Source organism: Halichoerus grypus, chromosome 7, assembly GCF_964656455.1.
Source record: "Halichoerus grypus chromosome 7, mHalGry1.hap1.1, whole genome shotgun sequence".
Classification (NCBI taxonomy): Eukaryota; Metazoa; Chordata; class Mammalia; order Carnivora; family Phocidae; genus Halichoerus; species Halichoerus grypus.
Window position 1 is genome coordinate 149,266,014 of NC_135718.1, and position 18,096 is coordinate 149,284,109.

At 41.3% G+C, this 18,096-nt stretch overlaps 1 protein-coding gene across 2 annotated transcripts in view; it reads right to left on the reverse strand.

Annotated features, from left to right (window-relative positions):
- Positions 1 to 18,096, reverse strand: part of DDR2 (discoidin domain receptor tyrosine kinase 2) — a 150,640-nt gene that overhangs the window by 18,312 nt on the left and 114,232 nt on the right. For both annotated transcript variants that reach the window (XM_036103481.2, XM_036103480.2), the window contains 8 exons: positions 16,470 to 16,572; positions 14,809 to 15,040; positions 14,364 to 14,511; positions 13,876 to 13,981; positions 9,817 to 10,000; positions 5,969 to 6,212; positions 2,692 to 2,754; positions 1,767 to 1,897 (listed from right to left, as the gene is read on the reverse strand). In XM_036103481.2, the coding sequence (XP_035959374.1) occupies positions 1,767 to 1,897; positions 2,692 to 2,754; positions 5,969 to 6,212; positions 9,817 to 10,000; positions 13,876 to 13,981; positions 14,364 to 14,511; positions 14,809 to 15,040; positions 16,470 to 16,572 (1,211 nt within the window). The remainder of the gene's footprint in view (positions 1 to 1,766; positions 1,898 to 2,691; positions 2,755 to 5,968; positions 6,213 to 9,816; positions 10,001 to 13,875; positions 13,982 to 14,363; positions 14,512 to 14,808; positions 15,041 to 16,469; positions 16,573 to 18,096) is intronic.

The following is an 18,096-nucleotide window of genomic DNA, read 5'->3' on the forward strand; positions in this document are numbered from 1 at the left end:
CGTAAAATGTCCCACTCCAACAAACACACTTTGGGTGCTCAACGGAGAGACTTAGATGTCTGCTTCATCCCCTGGACTGAAAAGTCCTTTATTGCAATAACACCTCCAATACTGAGCATGGAACCCAGCACATAGTAGGTACTCAATAAAAATGGGTTAACTCTCTCAAAGAAAAAATGTTAAGGACACTGCCAAAAGGATCCTACAAATAATGGTTAGTCTAAAGCTATTTTGAATAATGTTTCTTGGAATACATGTATATGCTTAAGGGTTTTATACACACACACAGACACAAAACATACACACAAATCTGTCACCAGGAAAAAGTCCTGTGTCATTCCAGAGCATCTGGAGTTGTCTTACTAGGATATACAGGGTAGAAAGAATTTCTTGAAGGACCAAGTTAAATATTTCAGGGCAAAATTGTTGCTCTCCCTTTTACTTGAAGGGTCTCCAATCCAACACTCCTCTTCCAGTCCGTGGACATATTCCAATTAGACTCCCAAGAAAGACCGAGAGAAGTGTGGCAAATTCTGGCTCCAATAAAGAGAAAAATAGTTCATAGAGTATAGAACGCAGATTCCCTCTTCCCAGTTAAAACGCAGTCATAACAAAATACTCAATAAGACACACCTCAGCTTCAAGCCATCCCATGAACCTGCAGTCCACCAGCTTCTACTACCACCAGCACCCTTTGTTGCCCCTCACCCTGAATTTAGACACCTAGTGTGTTCCGGCATTCTAGAAGAAAGGTCTTGAAATGCCTCACAGCTCAGAGCTTTTATAACCTCTCAGTCCACATCCATTTGAACTCATTGATCAGTGAAGATGTCCATGGCCGACTATAGAAACACTTAATCATCAGCAGACCCCAAGAGCATCAGATACTTAGCAGAAGTGCCCAGAGAGTTGTTATCTAGCCTAAGAAACCAAGAAAAGTCATAGATATTCCATCTTTGCTGGGATATATATATTTGGAAGTTGACAAATTTCAAGACTGACAATTGGAATGAGCATAGAAAATAGGATATCAGTTGTATGATCTTGAGCAAATCACATTTTCTCAACAGAAAAAGAGTTAAATATAACTATTAAGCCCAGCTCACTGTTATTCAATGAGGTTCAAGTAAAATAATACACATGAAAAAAGGCCTTGCAGGTTGTCAAATGTTAGACAAATGTGTAAAATCTTATTCAAGTAAGTTAGATTGGACAAAGCAAATCTGAGGAGGGACCCAGAAGGAGGCATAAGCATAACTTTCAAGTACATAAAGAAGTAGAAATAGGACTATGAAAAACTTGGCTTGGATATTAACGAGGCTGAATGTTTTTCTGCACCACACATGCACGTGTGTAAATAACAGAAGAAAAGGAACAGCATTATCAGAAATTTTAGGTAGGTAGCAGTTGTGCATCTGTTAATTTTTTTAAAAAATACAGATGCCTGCACTCCCCTCCAAACCCAGTGGATCAAAACCTTCAAGGGAGATGCTTGAGTTGAAATTCAATGTATTAGGAAGAGTTTTCTGGGTTTTCTAGGGAGGTTCCAAAATCCCCATTCCAAACATGAGAAAATGGACTTAGCTTATTCTTTTCTGACTCCCTTCAGCACCAAGCTTCACCACTCCCAGGCTTCTCAGTGGCCTCGGTTAACACTCTAAGCATTTATAAGTTCTTACAGTTTGCCTTTTCTCCTGGGGTAACAATGGCTTAGGCGAGGCAAATGGAGCAGGTTCCTATCCCATGACTGCTCTGCACTTCCTCACCTTCTCCAGCATTTTCTGCCAGAACTGTCTCCAGAGGATGATGACAATGATGGCCAGGAGGATGAAGATGATGGCCACCAAGCAGCCAATCAGGATCCGGGTATTGCTGTCATCGACTTTAAGCATTGGATCTGCGACCAGGAAGAGAAAGATGGAGAACACCATCATCTCACGGGGCAAGGAAAAGCATGAGGTACTGGGCCAGAGACAGAAAGGTAGAACCTTTTCCTTCAGGATAATTCTGCAAGATGCCACCTTAACACTTCTGCTTAGTTTCGGTCTTGCTACTCTGGTATGACTTTGCTCCTCCATTGTACACACCTCCTCCTTGGGACCATAGCCTCCTCCTCCACATGTATCAGACTGGATAATGGAGAGGTTTTCCTTTGGTCCCCAAATTTTGTTCCTTTATTACCACAGCCTAGATCTACTGGCTCATAATCACACCTCATGAAAAATAGGTGAAGAGTCCCTTTGGAGACACTTGATCATATGTGTTTCCCAGATTGCTGACTCGTATGGCCAGTGACCATCTGAAGCCCTGGATACACTTTAGCATATATCTCCAATTAGAGAGACTACCATTTTGTTTAATGGACTTCCACCCATTCATTGAGATCCCCACTATGGGTCTTACCTAGAAATGTCCCTTTCCTTGTTTCTGTTCCAAGCTACCCAAACTTCCATGAAGCAATTGGAACAACTCCAGACTCTGCTTTAGCTGAAGAGTCACATGAACCAGCAGTGAGGAGAGTGAGTTTGGGCCCTTTACTTCGGAGCCTACCTTTCCAGAAACCCCTTCATCCAAAGCCAGCTGGTATAAAGCCTCTTACACAGACAGTCAGGCTCTTGCAAATTTCCACCCTTCTTCATCCTCTAGAAGGCCTCTTCAACTTTAACTTTTATAACTAGAAATCACACATACCATAGGTTGTGGGTGCCACAGGTGAGGTGGGCAGGGCCCCAGAGTTGTTGTACATTGCAGCATCTGTTACAAAACAAGCATGAGTCAGAGCCAGGGAGAAGACAGCTAAGTTGTGGTTTTTCTGGAGGTAGATTGTGACCTAGCACATTGTGAAATCAATTTAGTAGGTTGCCATCAGCCTTTCTTAAAAATAAAGTCATATAATATTCTAAATTTTAAAAATCACCATTCATCTAGACAGTAAGGGCAACTCTTCTTTTGTAAAATGTTTGTTTAAATGATACTAGGTGTCATGGTACAAAAAAAGTTTAAGAAACAGTGGCTCAGTGGGCTGTGACCATGCATTATCATAAAGCATGCACAGGAAGTCAGACTCAAATTCAGTAAAATGTAGAGAGAACATGATGGGTAAGCAGGCATGGGACAGACATAGTGCTAAGAGGCTCTTTCTTTCAAGGAAATTAAGTTGTTTTCACTATGCTCATTGACCTAGCCCTTTAATTTATAAATCAAGCCTTCACCCTTATAAGTAGATTACTGATACTGGGGTGTCCTTTACTGTGATGTACAAGCTTCTAAAACTAGACCCCAAAAGCATATTTGCTAGATTGACGTTGGCAACTCATTCTCCCCTCTGATTTGTCTAACCAAGGAGGTCAGAATTAGAATACGCATTTCCCTTCAAGAAGCATGCTCTCCATAAGTCCTAATTTTTCTTCTCCTTAGCAATATTACGCAAATTGGGAGGTTTCTAGCATCTACATGTACTTTTCTGCGTTGGGTCCTCAGGCTCCAATGGAAATGAACATTGTCATGATATCAGATTTAAAACTCAAGAGATTTCCAGGAGTCAAAAACTGTAGTCCTTAGCTGCAATTGGTTATAACAGGGTAAGTATACTAATTACTCTGCCAAGAGAATAGAATCCCTGAGGATGGATGGGAATCTGTGGTCTTCCAGTTAACACAATGTAATGACACTGTTTTTGAACATCTAAATAATCTCTACTCTTAATAAATACTTCGTATAAAATAATCAATCCATTTATTCTTAAATTAAATCTTTATAACAGAAGGCAGTGAGGCGCCAAACCTGTTTTTCTAAACAGATGTTCTATTTCCTTATCAGTACATCTTAGTGAGCAAAACATCTTGAAATTTTCTTCTTTTAAAAATTAAATCAGGGGAGCCTGGGTGGTTCAGTCAGGTAGGCGTCCGACTCTTGATTTCGGCTCAGGTCATGATCTCAGGGTCAGGGATCAAGTCCCATGCTGGGCTCCACGCTCAGCATGGAGTCTGCTTGTCCCCTTCCCTCTGCTCATCTCTCTCTCTCATAAATAAATAAAATCTTAAAATAAATAAATAAAAATTTTAAAAAATAAAAGTTAAATCAGGAAGCATGGGGTCTTTGCTTTACCTTGACATTAGTCTCTCCTCCTATCTTCCCTTATTTTTCACCTATACTTTTTGACCAGGTCCAGTGCAAGGCTCACTCTTTTGACACTGTTAAAAAGCCACTCTCTACTGACCTCTCTCTTGATCACTTATTGTTGGTATCACTTTGAGCATCTTTTGAAAAATCACTGTGTGGGTTTTGTACCCCATCTACATTGCAGTGGTACAGACAATGTCCTAAATGCCTTTTAACTTTTCAGGACTCAGCACAATCCCTACTGTCCAGTTAGTGGTCTCTAAGCACCATTCTCCACTAAAAGGAACCACAACTGCTTAAGGAAATGGTTGGCTTCATATCTGGAACAAGATGCTCAAAAAGAACTTGGGTAATTTTGTTCTTCCAGAAAATAAGACATTTATCGAAGGCTGATAGGGTCAGATCCAAAGAACACAGAGCCAGCTTAAAGGTGTGTGCTCTGGTCAAATGCAAGACAATGTGAGCATCAGAAAGAATTAATAATTGCAATTGATTAAACATATTGAATTTATTTTAAAAAAGCAATGAGTCCATAATGATACTAAAAAGCAAAACAAGTACGAAAAACAAAAACAAAACTCATTAGACATTACTGAAGGTTCCTAGGGCATCAACTCTGAAAACTGATGAAGGGAAAAAAATTAACCATGTATCCTGCCCTTCCAATGTGAACTGTATCTCAGAGTAAGCAAGTTCATGTAGTCAGAAGAAACTCAGCTGATAAATGCAGAAGGAATGCAAGAATTAGAAAAATCACCATTTAGCAATCCCTAATGAAATAAGTAATTCAAGCAGTGGTCACCAGTTTGTGGGGATAACCTGAGCCCAGAAATCAATCTTAGCGTCACTAAAGGTGAAAGAATCTAACACTACATCCCCATGATGAGGTTCAACAGCATTATCTATGATGAGGTTCAAAGGACACAGCTAAATTAAATGTATTAAAATTAATGTCACTTGTTTTCAACAACAAAAAAGGACACAGCGTTATCTATGAAAATTCTTGACAAAAATAAATATTGAACTTGAATCAAAGTAGCCTGTAGATATAACTGCCAGTCTACAGGAATGACAAAAGATACAAGCTCTAGAAAATGACATCACAAAAAGCAATCAGCCAAACCAGAACAGACTTTTTTTTAAAGGACTCTTTTATATTAAAAGAGACACTTAGGAATATAATAAAGGAAATCCCCCAAGAGGGCCTTATTTGGATCCGAATTTGATCAAGCCAACTGTATGGACAATATTAGACAATGAGGGATACTTGAATGTGGACAGCCTGTTAGATAATATTAAGGAATTACTTATTAACAAATGGTGTTAGATGTTATAATGCTTTATGCATATAAGGCATGATGCTTATAAAGAAGATGTTATTTTCTTAGATGTATTCTCAAATTTCTAGTAATGAAATCAAATAATGTCTCAAAATTTGCTTAAAATACTACAGTGAAAAGGGAGAAATAGATAAAACAAGATTGGCACATCATCAGTGGTTAGTAAGGCTGAGAGACTGACGAGGGTTCAGTGTTCTCTACTTTTGTATATATTTAGAAATTTTCATTTAAATATTTTAATAGTGTGCTTCCCCTTAACTGGCTTAATTTATACCATTTTAACTCATTGTGCTCTCATGTTTTAATCCTTTATTTTACATGCCTTTTAAACAAATACGTGAGAGCCCAGTAAATATTCTAGTCGTGCGGAAGATTCCTCTATCCACCAATGAGAAACCACCGTGCAGCCCTCTTCCTCAGATACCCGCCAATGAGCAGCTCCAGCATGCACCTGCCTCCTTCACCACCCTGCTCCCACTTCCACAGGAGGCCCCCCGGCTCCCAACCTGATTGGAAGGTGATCTCACTGAACATCATCCAGGTGTCAGCAAAGTGGTATTGGCACTTGATGGCGCTGGCCATGCGGTGGTGGAGGGGCACCGTGACGAACCGAGCACTGGGGTTGACGTCGTCCAGGACGAGGGGGAAGGACACGGAGTTCGGTTCCCACTCATTGGCCTCCGAGCGGAAGTAGCACTGCACCTCCTTAAAAATCTTCACACCTTTGGCAAACATGTTGTTGCAGTGGACCTGGCAGAGAAGGAGGCATGTGAGGGACAGGCTGACACCCAAAAGTGGCACGGGGACACAGGGCAACCTAACCTGGTAAAATCTCCCATCTGCCCATTTCTCTGAGCCCCGCACTTGGTGAATAGTTGCTCTGCAGTCTCTTGGACTTGCCTTTCCATCTTCTTCACAGCGGCCGTGATACGTTGGTCTGACCCTCTAAAACCGGGGCGGTTCCCCCAGTCCCCTCTCTGCAACTGTGTGCCCCCGGCCACCTCATTTCCTGTCGCCTCATCAGTTAAGTGAGGGCTGGACCAGCATCCTCTCGGGGGCCTTCCTTGCCCTTAACACTCCCACATCTCTAACCCTCCCCAACACACTGTCTGTCCACCCGGAAGCAAGCTATTCTGGACTGAGGTAAGGGGACGCCCTCCCTCCTCGTTCCTCCCAGGTACGCGCTAAAGCCCATCCACTCCTTCCAACAGGTTTAGTTGAGAAACCTGAACTCACACACATTCCAAAACAATTTCATCTTTCTCTTTAGAAATCTCATTTCAGGGGCCGTGTATTAGCATGTTTTAGCCAGAGACACAAGACTTAATAATCTGTCTTAATGAAGTTCAGTTTAGGTCAAGCCCTTCTGATGAGGGCATGGAATCTTCCTTAGGGATATTTTCTGAGATAAGAAAAGAAGGTCTTTTGGAAAGTAGCTTGCATCCTCTTGCCTGCGGCCCTGACTCTTTCACCAGGATATTTGTATGGCTTTTAAAAGGGTCATAAGAGTGCTCGCTTCGGCAGCACATATACTAAGAGGGTGATAAGAAACAAAGATCCCACAACAGTCATCTGGAGCACCTTGGTGTGTTCAACATCCTTCAAAAATGGAATGTACATATTTGTAACTAGGTCAGGTCCCTGGTGGTAGTTCACTCACATTTCCTCTGGCTCAGTCGTAGGTGGAAAATGGAGCTTCACTGGTCACTAGCCCCTGAATTAAAAGACCTCATAGGTTGGAAAAGCCTCATTGCCATTCTGGGAACATATTTGCTATTTGAATTTTAATGTCTTGCTTAGGCCCTGCATTGTAACCCTCCGACTGTCTTTGATACCCTCCTCTGCTTTCTGGATGGCAACTACAGGACTACTGTTGAGAATTTATGTTTGGCCGAAGAAACAGCAGCAGTGGGTGTAGAAATGTTGTGATCGAAGAAATGAGCAGAGATACTCTGAAAGAATAGAATAAAATCACCTACTCTGACTCTCTATTTCTTAATGAGCTAGTGCTCAGGTAGGTGTGACCTGCCTATGGCCCGTCAACAACAGAATGGAGTCTAGAACCCTAGATTCCTAGTCCAGTGCTTTTGCCATTACCACGCCACACAGAAATGGAGCAAGTTGCCTTAACTTCTCCATTTGGATTTTCCTGTAAATAGTTCTAATGATGAAAACATCTATTAGTATCTTCCTTGGGATGAATTAACCATTCCAGTTTATTGAGCACAAGTCAATGGAGCAAGGCTAAGAAAAAAAAAATCCAAAAAATACCATCTAGAGCTTCAATAGATTTTTCAGATTTTTTTGCAATCTGCAAAGTAGCCTGTGGGGGAGGTAGTATCTCTCCTACAGATGTTTTGGGAATTCTCCTGGAATGCAAATAAATAGTATAGAATTTCATTCCCCTGTGGATTTACATATTTATTTAATAAATACATTTTAAAAGGACATTAGTATATTTCAATAGAATATTTTGACTGTATTTAAGGGGTGGGGGGAATCACAGTAATTTGCCTAGAAACCAATAACTACTTTCTAGAAGATATTAAGGACCTGAAAGTCATCTTTTATTTTTTTTCTCAGAAAAATTAAAATATGCTACAAACTTGTTTGGCCTCAAGAGGACTGACCCTAAGATAGCTCTTAGAAGCTTCTTGCACCTACTTACTGCACAATATGCTTTTGAATAATTCTGACCTGTGATAAACTAATTAAACAGGAGCTACGGGGGACTCAGGAAGATCAAAGTCTATTGACTAAATATTATACCTTTGTGGAGAGCTTAAAATACATTTTATTATTTATGAGACTAAAAATTATCCCAATGGTATATTTTTGTGAATTGAGATACTTGTTCATAGGTTCATGTGGATATCTCACTATTCGGCAATAGAAATAAATTTTCCTTGGAGGTATATTTTTGTCACTATGCATATTCCCCTCCTCCCTCCAGAAAACCCTGTGAAGAATAATGTGTCACACACAACTGTACACACTTATGTTTTACAACCTGCCAAGGAGCCATCCTTGAACAATATACAGGCAGATGGGCATGTGTTGATCCTTTTGTTCTCATCCTAAATGTTTGTTCATTTAACTAATACCTATTAATCCAGTTAGGAGATATTATCACATTAACATGTGAGGGTAATATAATAGACATGGATTTCCTCTTTGGCTCCAAGTTTGTGCCAAGACTAACAAATTTTGATTTACTAGGGACCCTTAATGATAACACAGATTTCATTCTTCTGGGTCCTCATCTCATCCTACATCCCTCCTTTTGCAAATAAATAGTGCCTTCCTCCACTGAACTGCAAATCATCCCAAGGGGATTTAGATAGAGGCAGCATCACCAATTTGTTGGCCATTAATATTCTGTACCCATCTATGAATAGGGAAAATAACAGATAAACAGGGATCCATGTGTGAGGTCAAATTCACTTGCCCACTCTCTTGGGCCTCATACTGGAGTCCTCTCACGCTCCTCAATAAACCAGTAAGAGTTATACATGAACCACAAATACTTCAGGGGTCTCCTTTACATTCAACAAAGGACTTTCTACTGTTAAGCCCCAGTTTTCCTCAAGCTTAGAGTTCAAGTTGGAGGAACTTGAAATATAGTAGGACAACCAGACAGATGTGCTGTTGCAATAGATAAGGAAACAAAGAACTCTGGAAACAGAAGAGTGCAGAGCCTTCTATCAAGATTTCTCAGTGCCCAGGGGAGGAAGAAACAGCGTAGGTGTGGAAAGTGATTCCAAAGAAAAAATACAAATTCTCAATTTTCCAATTTCCAAAGAATTTCTCAATTCTTCCATTGAGCATTAGGGTGGCAATGAGCCAGGCTTACTGATAAAAGGATGTCCCTGGGGAGCACTGGGCAGGGCCATAAAATGATTTCCATGGGCCCTATTTACTTTTGCTTTTGTGAGCCCCTCCCTCCATAAAAAAAATTAAAACTGTATTTTAAAACCATGTCGTTAAACAGATGAAAATGATGTTTGACCCTAAAAGTTCTTTTTTTCCCCTGATGTTAAAAGAAGTTAGGTCTTCAAAGTATTGTGGGCTCTAGACACTGGACCCACTGTGCCTGATGGTATGTAGACTCTGATGTTGGAACAATAACAGAAAACATTGAGAAACAGTGACCTAGTCTAACCCCCTTATTTACAAATGAAGCAAGAAGCCCAGAGATGAAGTGACTTGGAAACGCATGTAGCTTGTTAGTGGCAAAATACCGATTTGAATCCAGTTCTGCTGACACCACCCAAGGTTCTTTCTAGCATGCCTTTTCACTACACCATTATCTTGGCTTCCTTGGACACGTTCCACCACCCCTAACACCACTGACCTTCATGGTCGTGAAATTCCTGATGCGGTCAAATTCAAACATGATCTCGATGTAACCACTGGGGGCACTTTCATTCCTCCAGCCCACATAGTCATAGCCCGGCCACACATGGTATTCGTGGGTCTGAGTGAAGTCGTCCAGGCCAGACACCCCATCTGTCAGCTGGCCCAACCCTTCAGTCATGCTGCTCAGGCCAAGGGAAGAGAAGGGAAAGGGAGAGAGGAACCTGGAATTAATCGCACATTCACAGAAGAGCTTTTATTCCCAGCTTCTTTACCCCGGGTTTTGTAAGAGTTGATTATCTTGAAGGTCGAAGGATTGTGAAAAATCCAGTATATTTTATAGTATTGATGCATGTATCCTGGCATCAATGGAGAACAAAGAATTTCATATAAATGAATTTTACAAAATACTCAATGCTTACTCCTTTAGTAGCAAAGCTTTTAAACAATATTTTATCATTTTATAAGAAAAGCTTTCTATAATCTATTGTATCCTTACCTATTCTTGTATACTGAATATAATATGTTTTTATATAATAATTCAGTATTATCAAATGCATTTGATTAATTAATCCATTAACGAGTAAATGAATGGATGGACGGATGCATAGAATGAACACTATAGTAGATATAGCACTTGACCATCACTCAGTAAATAGTCCCAGAGCTTGTTGGAAATTTTTCTGATTCTCCTTTGACTGTGTGTTATCATTTTTCAGTGAGTCAATTCCAGAGAAGCCAGTCATGCCCTCTTCTACCCCACATCCAACAACCCAATTTGATGTCAAACTAAAGGGAGGAAAAAAGTAATCAGTGGCAAATTTAAATACTAATTTATATGTAATTTTAATTAAATTTGTAGAATACTAGATTCATGGAATAAAATGCATGAATTACATGAGGGTCTCAGGCATTGGATTTGGTCTTGTTTTCTAGCTTGGCAGGCTTTCCACTTCTGATTGTAAGGCTCTTCTTGATTGGTATATGGGATGATTGTGTATTTATGTTAATTTGGCTATTTCTTTTTGGATTTCTATTCTATTTGGCTTCTTTTTATGGAGACACAGAGCAAGAACTCTCCACTGGGACTTCTCTCTTCCTAAACTCTGCATTTCAAGCTCTAAACTCTAAGTCAGGAGTCTCCCAAATGAAGAGATTGGGATACACACCCTCAAGCAATAGTACATGTGCCCTTTGAGGTAATGTAAAAAGTTATCAATTCACAAAAAAAAAAAAATAATTGAGTGATTATGCCAGCCTTACAGAAACACTTTTAAATTTATTTGTTCATTGACAAATGTTTGGCAAATTATAAAATTTGACTGGTCTTATCCACAGTGACCAGAGCCTGGATCTCCCTTCCAAGGATTTGCCATCTTTTTCTTCTCTCTACAGATCAGAAGGCTAGGAGAACATAAGATTACTTGCAATAAATATATTTCCCATTGTCCCCAGAACAATAAATCCCCATGAAACTTATGAAAAGCAACACAAATGAAAAGTTAATTTCTTTTAGTCAAAATTAAATCAAATGGGGATGGGTAAGGACAAAAACTTCCCCCGGTTTACTTCATATCTTTTAGAATTGTTAGAATTACTACAACAAGCATGTACTACTGCTGTAATTTTTTTAGTTAAAAAAATAACTTTTGCTACTAAAACTATCTATTCCCAAGACTCTGAATCAGGTACTTATACCTCATCATTCAGGCACACTCCAAAGAGATAACCCCACTACCTCAGTTACCAAGTGGAAGGTGATTGTGTCGAAATCTCTGCAATTATTCTTGACCTTTCCTCTGTTACCAGTACCTGCCTTATTTATCCATTTGAATATCCTGCCAGTCCCTTAAATTTATATCCCAAACTAAATCCATCACTATCTCTTTCTAAACTAAATCTTTCACCTAAGTTTCCCATTCCTGCCCATTATATTCTCTTTCATGCTCAGTGGCTCATTGAAAGTGCCTGGCACACCATATGTACCAAAATAGGACTGTTGATGAATAAATGCCATCCCCAAGGTTTCATCTACCTCTTTTACTCATTTACACCCAATCAGATTGCAAATGGTCCCTACGTGAATGTCTCCTCCTCCCGTTTTGGCCTTGGTCCTTCATTCTTTTCATCGGACAGAGATTGCAATTAGAAAATGTCCCTCATCACCTCTTCTTATCACTCACATCTAACCTTTGCGAGCTGCTTGATTAATCTGTCTAAAGCACAGTTCCAATCTTGTCCTTCCCCAGCTTTAAAAATCTTCAATGACTTGTTCTGTTGATGATTATGTTGATGGAGAAAAAACAACTCCTCCTCCTGGCCCTGACATTCAAGTTCCTCCAAAATATGACATCATCTTTCCAATCATGCTTCTCATCTACTATTTTGCTACATAAGTATGACTGGTGGTTAACTAAATGATTGATCTTTAGCAGTCATTCCCCTAAACTTTACAGTGTGATTCTTTTGTCATTATGCTATTCACTCTGCCTCAAATGCCATTTCAAGATTCTTTACCCGTGAAAGTTCCACCCATCGTTTGGGGCCCACTTCAGATTTCATCTATTCCATCATGTCTTTTCTGGTTTTCCAAATCAGATAAAAACTTACATGTATTTAGCACTTTACCTTTCCAAAATGCTTTTCTTATACATTTTTATCACTTAAGCAAACGGAAGTAACTTTGATGACATGAATCCAGGTGTTTTCACTCCCAGTGCTGTGCTTTCCTACCCTAGCTTACTCTTTCCTTTGAACCCCAGAGCACTCATAAGATATCTCTTACCCTTATGCTTGTATCACAGTAATTTATATCCTGGTTTAGTCCCCATTCCTAACTGTGAGCTTCTTAAAGGTAGGATACAGGACTTCTTTATATTTTTGAATACCTACCAAGTCTGGCCAAATTCACTGTAGGTAGCAACAGTGGATTAGCAAAGATTTATTAACCTAAAATGAATTCAACTGATCTCTGATTTTCTCTATGCCTTGAATAAATGCCGGTTAGGGAGCGGCTGAGTGAAATGATGCCCAGACAATTTAAGTGAACGGGGAGCAACAGTGACTAAGCAGATGGAAAGGAAGTAGCTGGAAATTGACTACTGGATGAGTCAGGTCTTCACTCAGGGGATGGCAGCTGGGGGGCAGGAGTTTATTCTTTACACTTAAAACAATGGAAGTGCTATAATCCCTCACTCCTCTTCCTGAGACTAATTTCATCCTCTGTCAACCACTAGAAACCTCTATCATCTAGTCTGAACCTAACCTCTCTCCCAGGCTCAATCTTTGCAGACAAAGACCAAGCTAAGAGAGAGAAGAGTGTCAAAGTGGACTAGAAGAATGGCAAGGCTCAGGGTGAAGTGAGATAGGTAGGAACATCTCTCATCCAACCCTAAATTCCTACTGTGTCTGATCAGTTTCCTCCACCATGGCCCATTTAAGGACTACCCACTGGCCCTTTCTGCTGCTCCCAGCTCGAGTTTCTGCTATAGTCAGGCCATTCCTGTCCTCAGCCCTGTTCCCTTTCCTCTGCTCCCTTCTACCTGCCTCCTCTACTCTAAATCATATCATCCTAGAAACTCTCCTTGTTTATCAAAAACCTTACGAGTCTCCTTTTCACGACTGCCAAAGCATTTACATTTATGGCGTTCATTCTTCCTGAACTTCTTGACCTGTCCAATTTAGTATACTTATAACTTCAATTCTTCTGGTCCTTTGTCTCCATAAGTAGGCCATTATTTGTGTTAGACCATATTTCCTGTTTTAAGGGTCAAAAAAATTATGGCTACCATACTTAGAACTATACCACAATTTCAGCTCTTGTTTTGTGTAATTTATTGTTTCCCCTGTCTTCCCAAACATAGGATCTAAGTTCCTTGCAAATAAAGAATCCCTATTTTGCTTCATCTACATTATTTCACAATGCCTAATACAGGGTCTAAATAAACACCAGTTGGTTGACTGGTTGATTAATTATTAATCCCAAGCCAAACTAAAATATTATTCTCTTCTAGTGGCCACTTTCCCATTCTGATGACCAAAGTTTCCCAGAATTTACCTGTACCCAACAGCTCCATCATAGACGGAATCATTCAGGTAAATGATGGAGCCTCCAGGGAGTACAAACTGCTGTCCAGCTGGAGCACTGTAAGACACCAAGCCATCTGCCAAAAGACACACAGATATGTCAGTGCCTTAGGAAGGAGAGGCAACTACTGCTCAGACCAACTATCCCAGGGAGCCACACGAGACTTCAAGGGTGCAATCTTGTTCAGTGTGTCTGCACAGGACTCAATCTGGGCACAAAGGGAGCACCACCAAGGAGCACTCCTCAGTGGCAGTCAGTGAAATGACTCAGAATGCATCATTTAGTGTATAGAGCACCAAGCCTTGGTGGAGGAACAATGTCCTTTCTTGACTCTAACCTAGAGGGAATCGCTTCACTCCAGAGATTCCTAATCCCATACCTTTCTGACTTGTCTGCCTTTATTTTCCAGGGGTTGGGGTTTTTAATAAGGTCTATAAGCTTTCTCTCTGGAGACCTACCTAGCCAGACACAGCCATAAAGCTCCACCCGCATGCACACATTCATGGAGTGGTCAGTGACTGGAATGAAGCGGACAAATCTGGCCACGATGGGTGGCTCCAAGTCCTTTAGGAAAATGTCATAGGGGTTACTATTCCCATCCAGCACCTGAGAAGAGAGAAGAGAAAGAGCGGGAAGATGCCTCATATGAGGTTATGCTGACTTTTCCTCATCACCCCTTTCATGGACCCTCTCTTTTGAATTGAAGGAGCAGAATGTATCCTTTCAGCTTTCTCAGCAGCCTTGCTATTCCTCCCGGTCCCCCCACCCTGCCCTCCCTCATCTTCGGTCACACATTGACAAGGGCATGCACATACCTATAAGACAGCCTGTGTACTTCCTCTTCTAGCCTAAGTCAAAATATGGTCCTGGACATCTCAGGGTCTGGATGTCTCTTCTTCCTACCTGTTTCCCATGCCGGTTCCGCCAAGAGATCCAGCGAGTGCCATCCCGACTGTAATTGATCTTGTACATGGGGGCAAATTCAATGCCATGGCCCCCAGCATGGCGCCCTTGGGTCCCCACCAGAGTGATAAAGTGCAGGGTGTGCAAGTCAATCTGTAGGAACTCCTTCAGGTCATCAGGTTCCACTGGAACCTCAGGGCACCAGGCTCCATCCCCTTCTTCTGAATCCAGCCTTGAGACATGGGGTTGGAGAGACAGAGAGGAACCATGACACTAGAGTTATTTACCAATCCACAGCAAGAAGCTGCCCCATCCTGAGGGGAGAGAGCAGGCTGGGACCCGACTCTGAAAAGACTCTTCGGGTCTCCCCTCTGGCCTGACTGCCACCACCTGTGGTCAGTCCCCTGTCTCCGGGGCACTATGAAACCCAGAGAGACACTTACCACCAGGGCCTAGAGGCCTTCAGATCAGATGTAGTCTTTATTTCTCATCCTGATTTAAAGACCTCAAGGGAAGTGAAACCCGTTCTACCCTATATTACCCCATGAGTCATTTTACCACCCCCTTCCACTTTCAGTCCCAGCAGAACAAGGGTGGCCACCCCTTGCTTGGATATGAAGCTATAGGAAGGAGGAAAGAGAGATCATAAGATCCCCAGTGTGGGCTATGTAATGCAGTGGAATTTTAACCAACAGGATGGGCATGGCAGCCCAGCAAAAAGCCATGGGAACCCATGATGAGAGTGAGGGGTAGGAGTGCATTAGGGGAGTAGTAAATAATCTGGTTTCATTTTATTACCTCCAAGCTGAGCTATCAGTGAGCAAAATTGTGAAATCAGCATAAGGCTTATTTTGGGAGCCTCTTACCACTTTCCCTCTTCCCTAGAATGTGCCTTTTCTCACAGATGTCACCTACTCATTGCTGTTCTCGCCCAACCCCACCAACCATCACTCTCACCTTTCACATACTAAGAAATTATGGGGAAGATTTACTAAGGCTGCTTTTCTTATGGGTGATTCCATCTTAACAGAAATCAACACTTTACAACAAAAGAATTAGATTCCAGGAGGAGGAGGATTATGCCCTCACAAGCAGAGTAGTTTTTGACACGGGGGTTCACTGCTTTAGAGGACCCCTGCTATTAGGCCACTAGGAACCCACCATACTCTTTATGGATGAGGATGACCCTTCTATGAGGTATCGTTGAGAGAAGGGAAGAATTTATTGGAGGCCTCAGTATATGCTTAAAGCCTTGATGCTTTGCACTGTGAGTGATGTTTCACAGACACCCACTAAGAAGAGGACCGGGTCTCCTAGCTCCCAGTGTCCTACCTCATCTGCACCTCCCTACCTACCACTGTCGCCAGCTTCCTGCAGTTGCTCATAGTGAGAAGGTGAGTAAAGCAAACCCATTGCACATCAATGAACCCATCTGTTGTGAGCAGTGCCGCGCAAGGCCCTGTGACTAGGATGGGGTTGCCAGACCAGCACATGGTGCCAAGCCCTGAATTCTCTTCCTGAAAACATACAGGACAGGTGCACTTGATGTCCTTCCCTCACGCCTACAGCTCCCACCAAATACCACCCTTCTTCCCCAGTCCCTTGAGTCAGGAAATGGATCCAACCCAGGACTCAGGCTTTCTTGGGGTATCCATCCTCACCTTCCATATTTGGCAGCTGTGGATTCTGACCACTGACTGGAAGCTGTGATGTCCTCATCTGGAATGTGGCCTCCTGACATTCCCAGAGGATAGCGGCATATGGCTGAACCAAGAGAAACCAAAGAAAAATAGAGAGGAAATACTTTTCTTTTTATTTCCAAAGATTCCCTGCCCCTTGTAGGGATAACATAATTGATTATTGGACAGGGAAACAGAGGACTTAAATTTTCCAAAGTCTTTCTATGACCCCAGTTTGATCACCCTGACTCAGCCTTTTCTCCCTGGCCCTGCCTCCAAACTTACTAGCATCCAATCCCTTGAGCACTGACCTTCAGCCACACCTATCTTTTGGTCCAAAATTTGACAAGTAATGTAATATAATGCAGTGTGCTGATTTATCCTTTTATTTGGTAATAAGCCCATGGCCCATCCCCATTCTCCTCTTAGCAGATGTGCACTTCTAATCAGTTTCCCAACTGTGCTGAATCATCCTCACAGTCACCAGGTACCACCTGTGACCCAAAACATTCTTTTTTCTAGGTAGCCGATTGCACAAAATTATGGCACGAAGCCAACAAACTCTCCTATGAAGGGACTGAACACCTAGCTTTGGCCCCCATCAGCACCCTGTTTTGGCCTCTGGCTAAAAATAATAGCCTCTGAGAAGGATTTCCACCTCTAGCCAAGACAGAGTAGCAGGAACCAGACTTACTCTCCTGGGTGAAACAACCAAAAAAATGAACAAAGTATACAAAAGACTGGGTTTCAATACAACGAATATCAGACAACAAAGGACGGGGAACAAAAAAGATGAGTCCTACAGTGGCACCAGCTTACTGCTGTGACAGAGTCAGGCTGTAGCACAGTGAGTGAGAACTCAGACAGCGTCTAAAGGATTCCCCAAATCAAGGAGACAAAGAAGAGTCTGGAGAGGCCACGGGGATCTAGGGTTGCCAGAGAAATACAGGATTCCTAGTTAAACTTTAATTTCAGATAAATAATGAGTCATTTTTTAGTGTAAATATGTACGATGCAATTTTAAAAGTAGCAGGTGTGTAAAGAAGAGAACTAGAACCTCTAAGTGAGAAAAAAATCAATCAATTGAAACTGATTCAGAACTTATATAGAAGTTAGAATTTAAGAAGAGGACTATTAAAACAGTTATAACTATACTGTACATGTTCAAAAATACAAGGTCAGCCACTGTGGGAAACAGTGTGGAGGTTCCTCAAAAAATTTAAAAAATAATTACCATATGATCCAGTAATTCTACTACTGGGTATTTACCCAAAGAATATGCAAACACTAATTTGAAGAGATATATGCACCCATATGTTTATTGCAGCATTTCTTACAATAGACAAGATATGAAAGCAGCCCAAGTGTCCATCGACTGATGAATGGCTAAAGAAGAAGTGTTGAAATATTACTCAGCCATAAAAAGAATGCACTTGCGACAACATGGATGGACCTAGAGGGTATAATGCTAAGTGAAATAAGTCAGAGAAAAGCAAATACCATATGATTTCACTCATATGTGGAATTTAAGAAACAGAACAAATGAACAAACAAATCTTAAAAAGAGAGAGAGACAAACAAAAAAAAAAGTCTTTTAAATGCAGAGGAC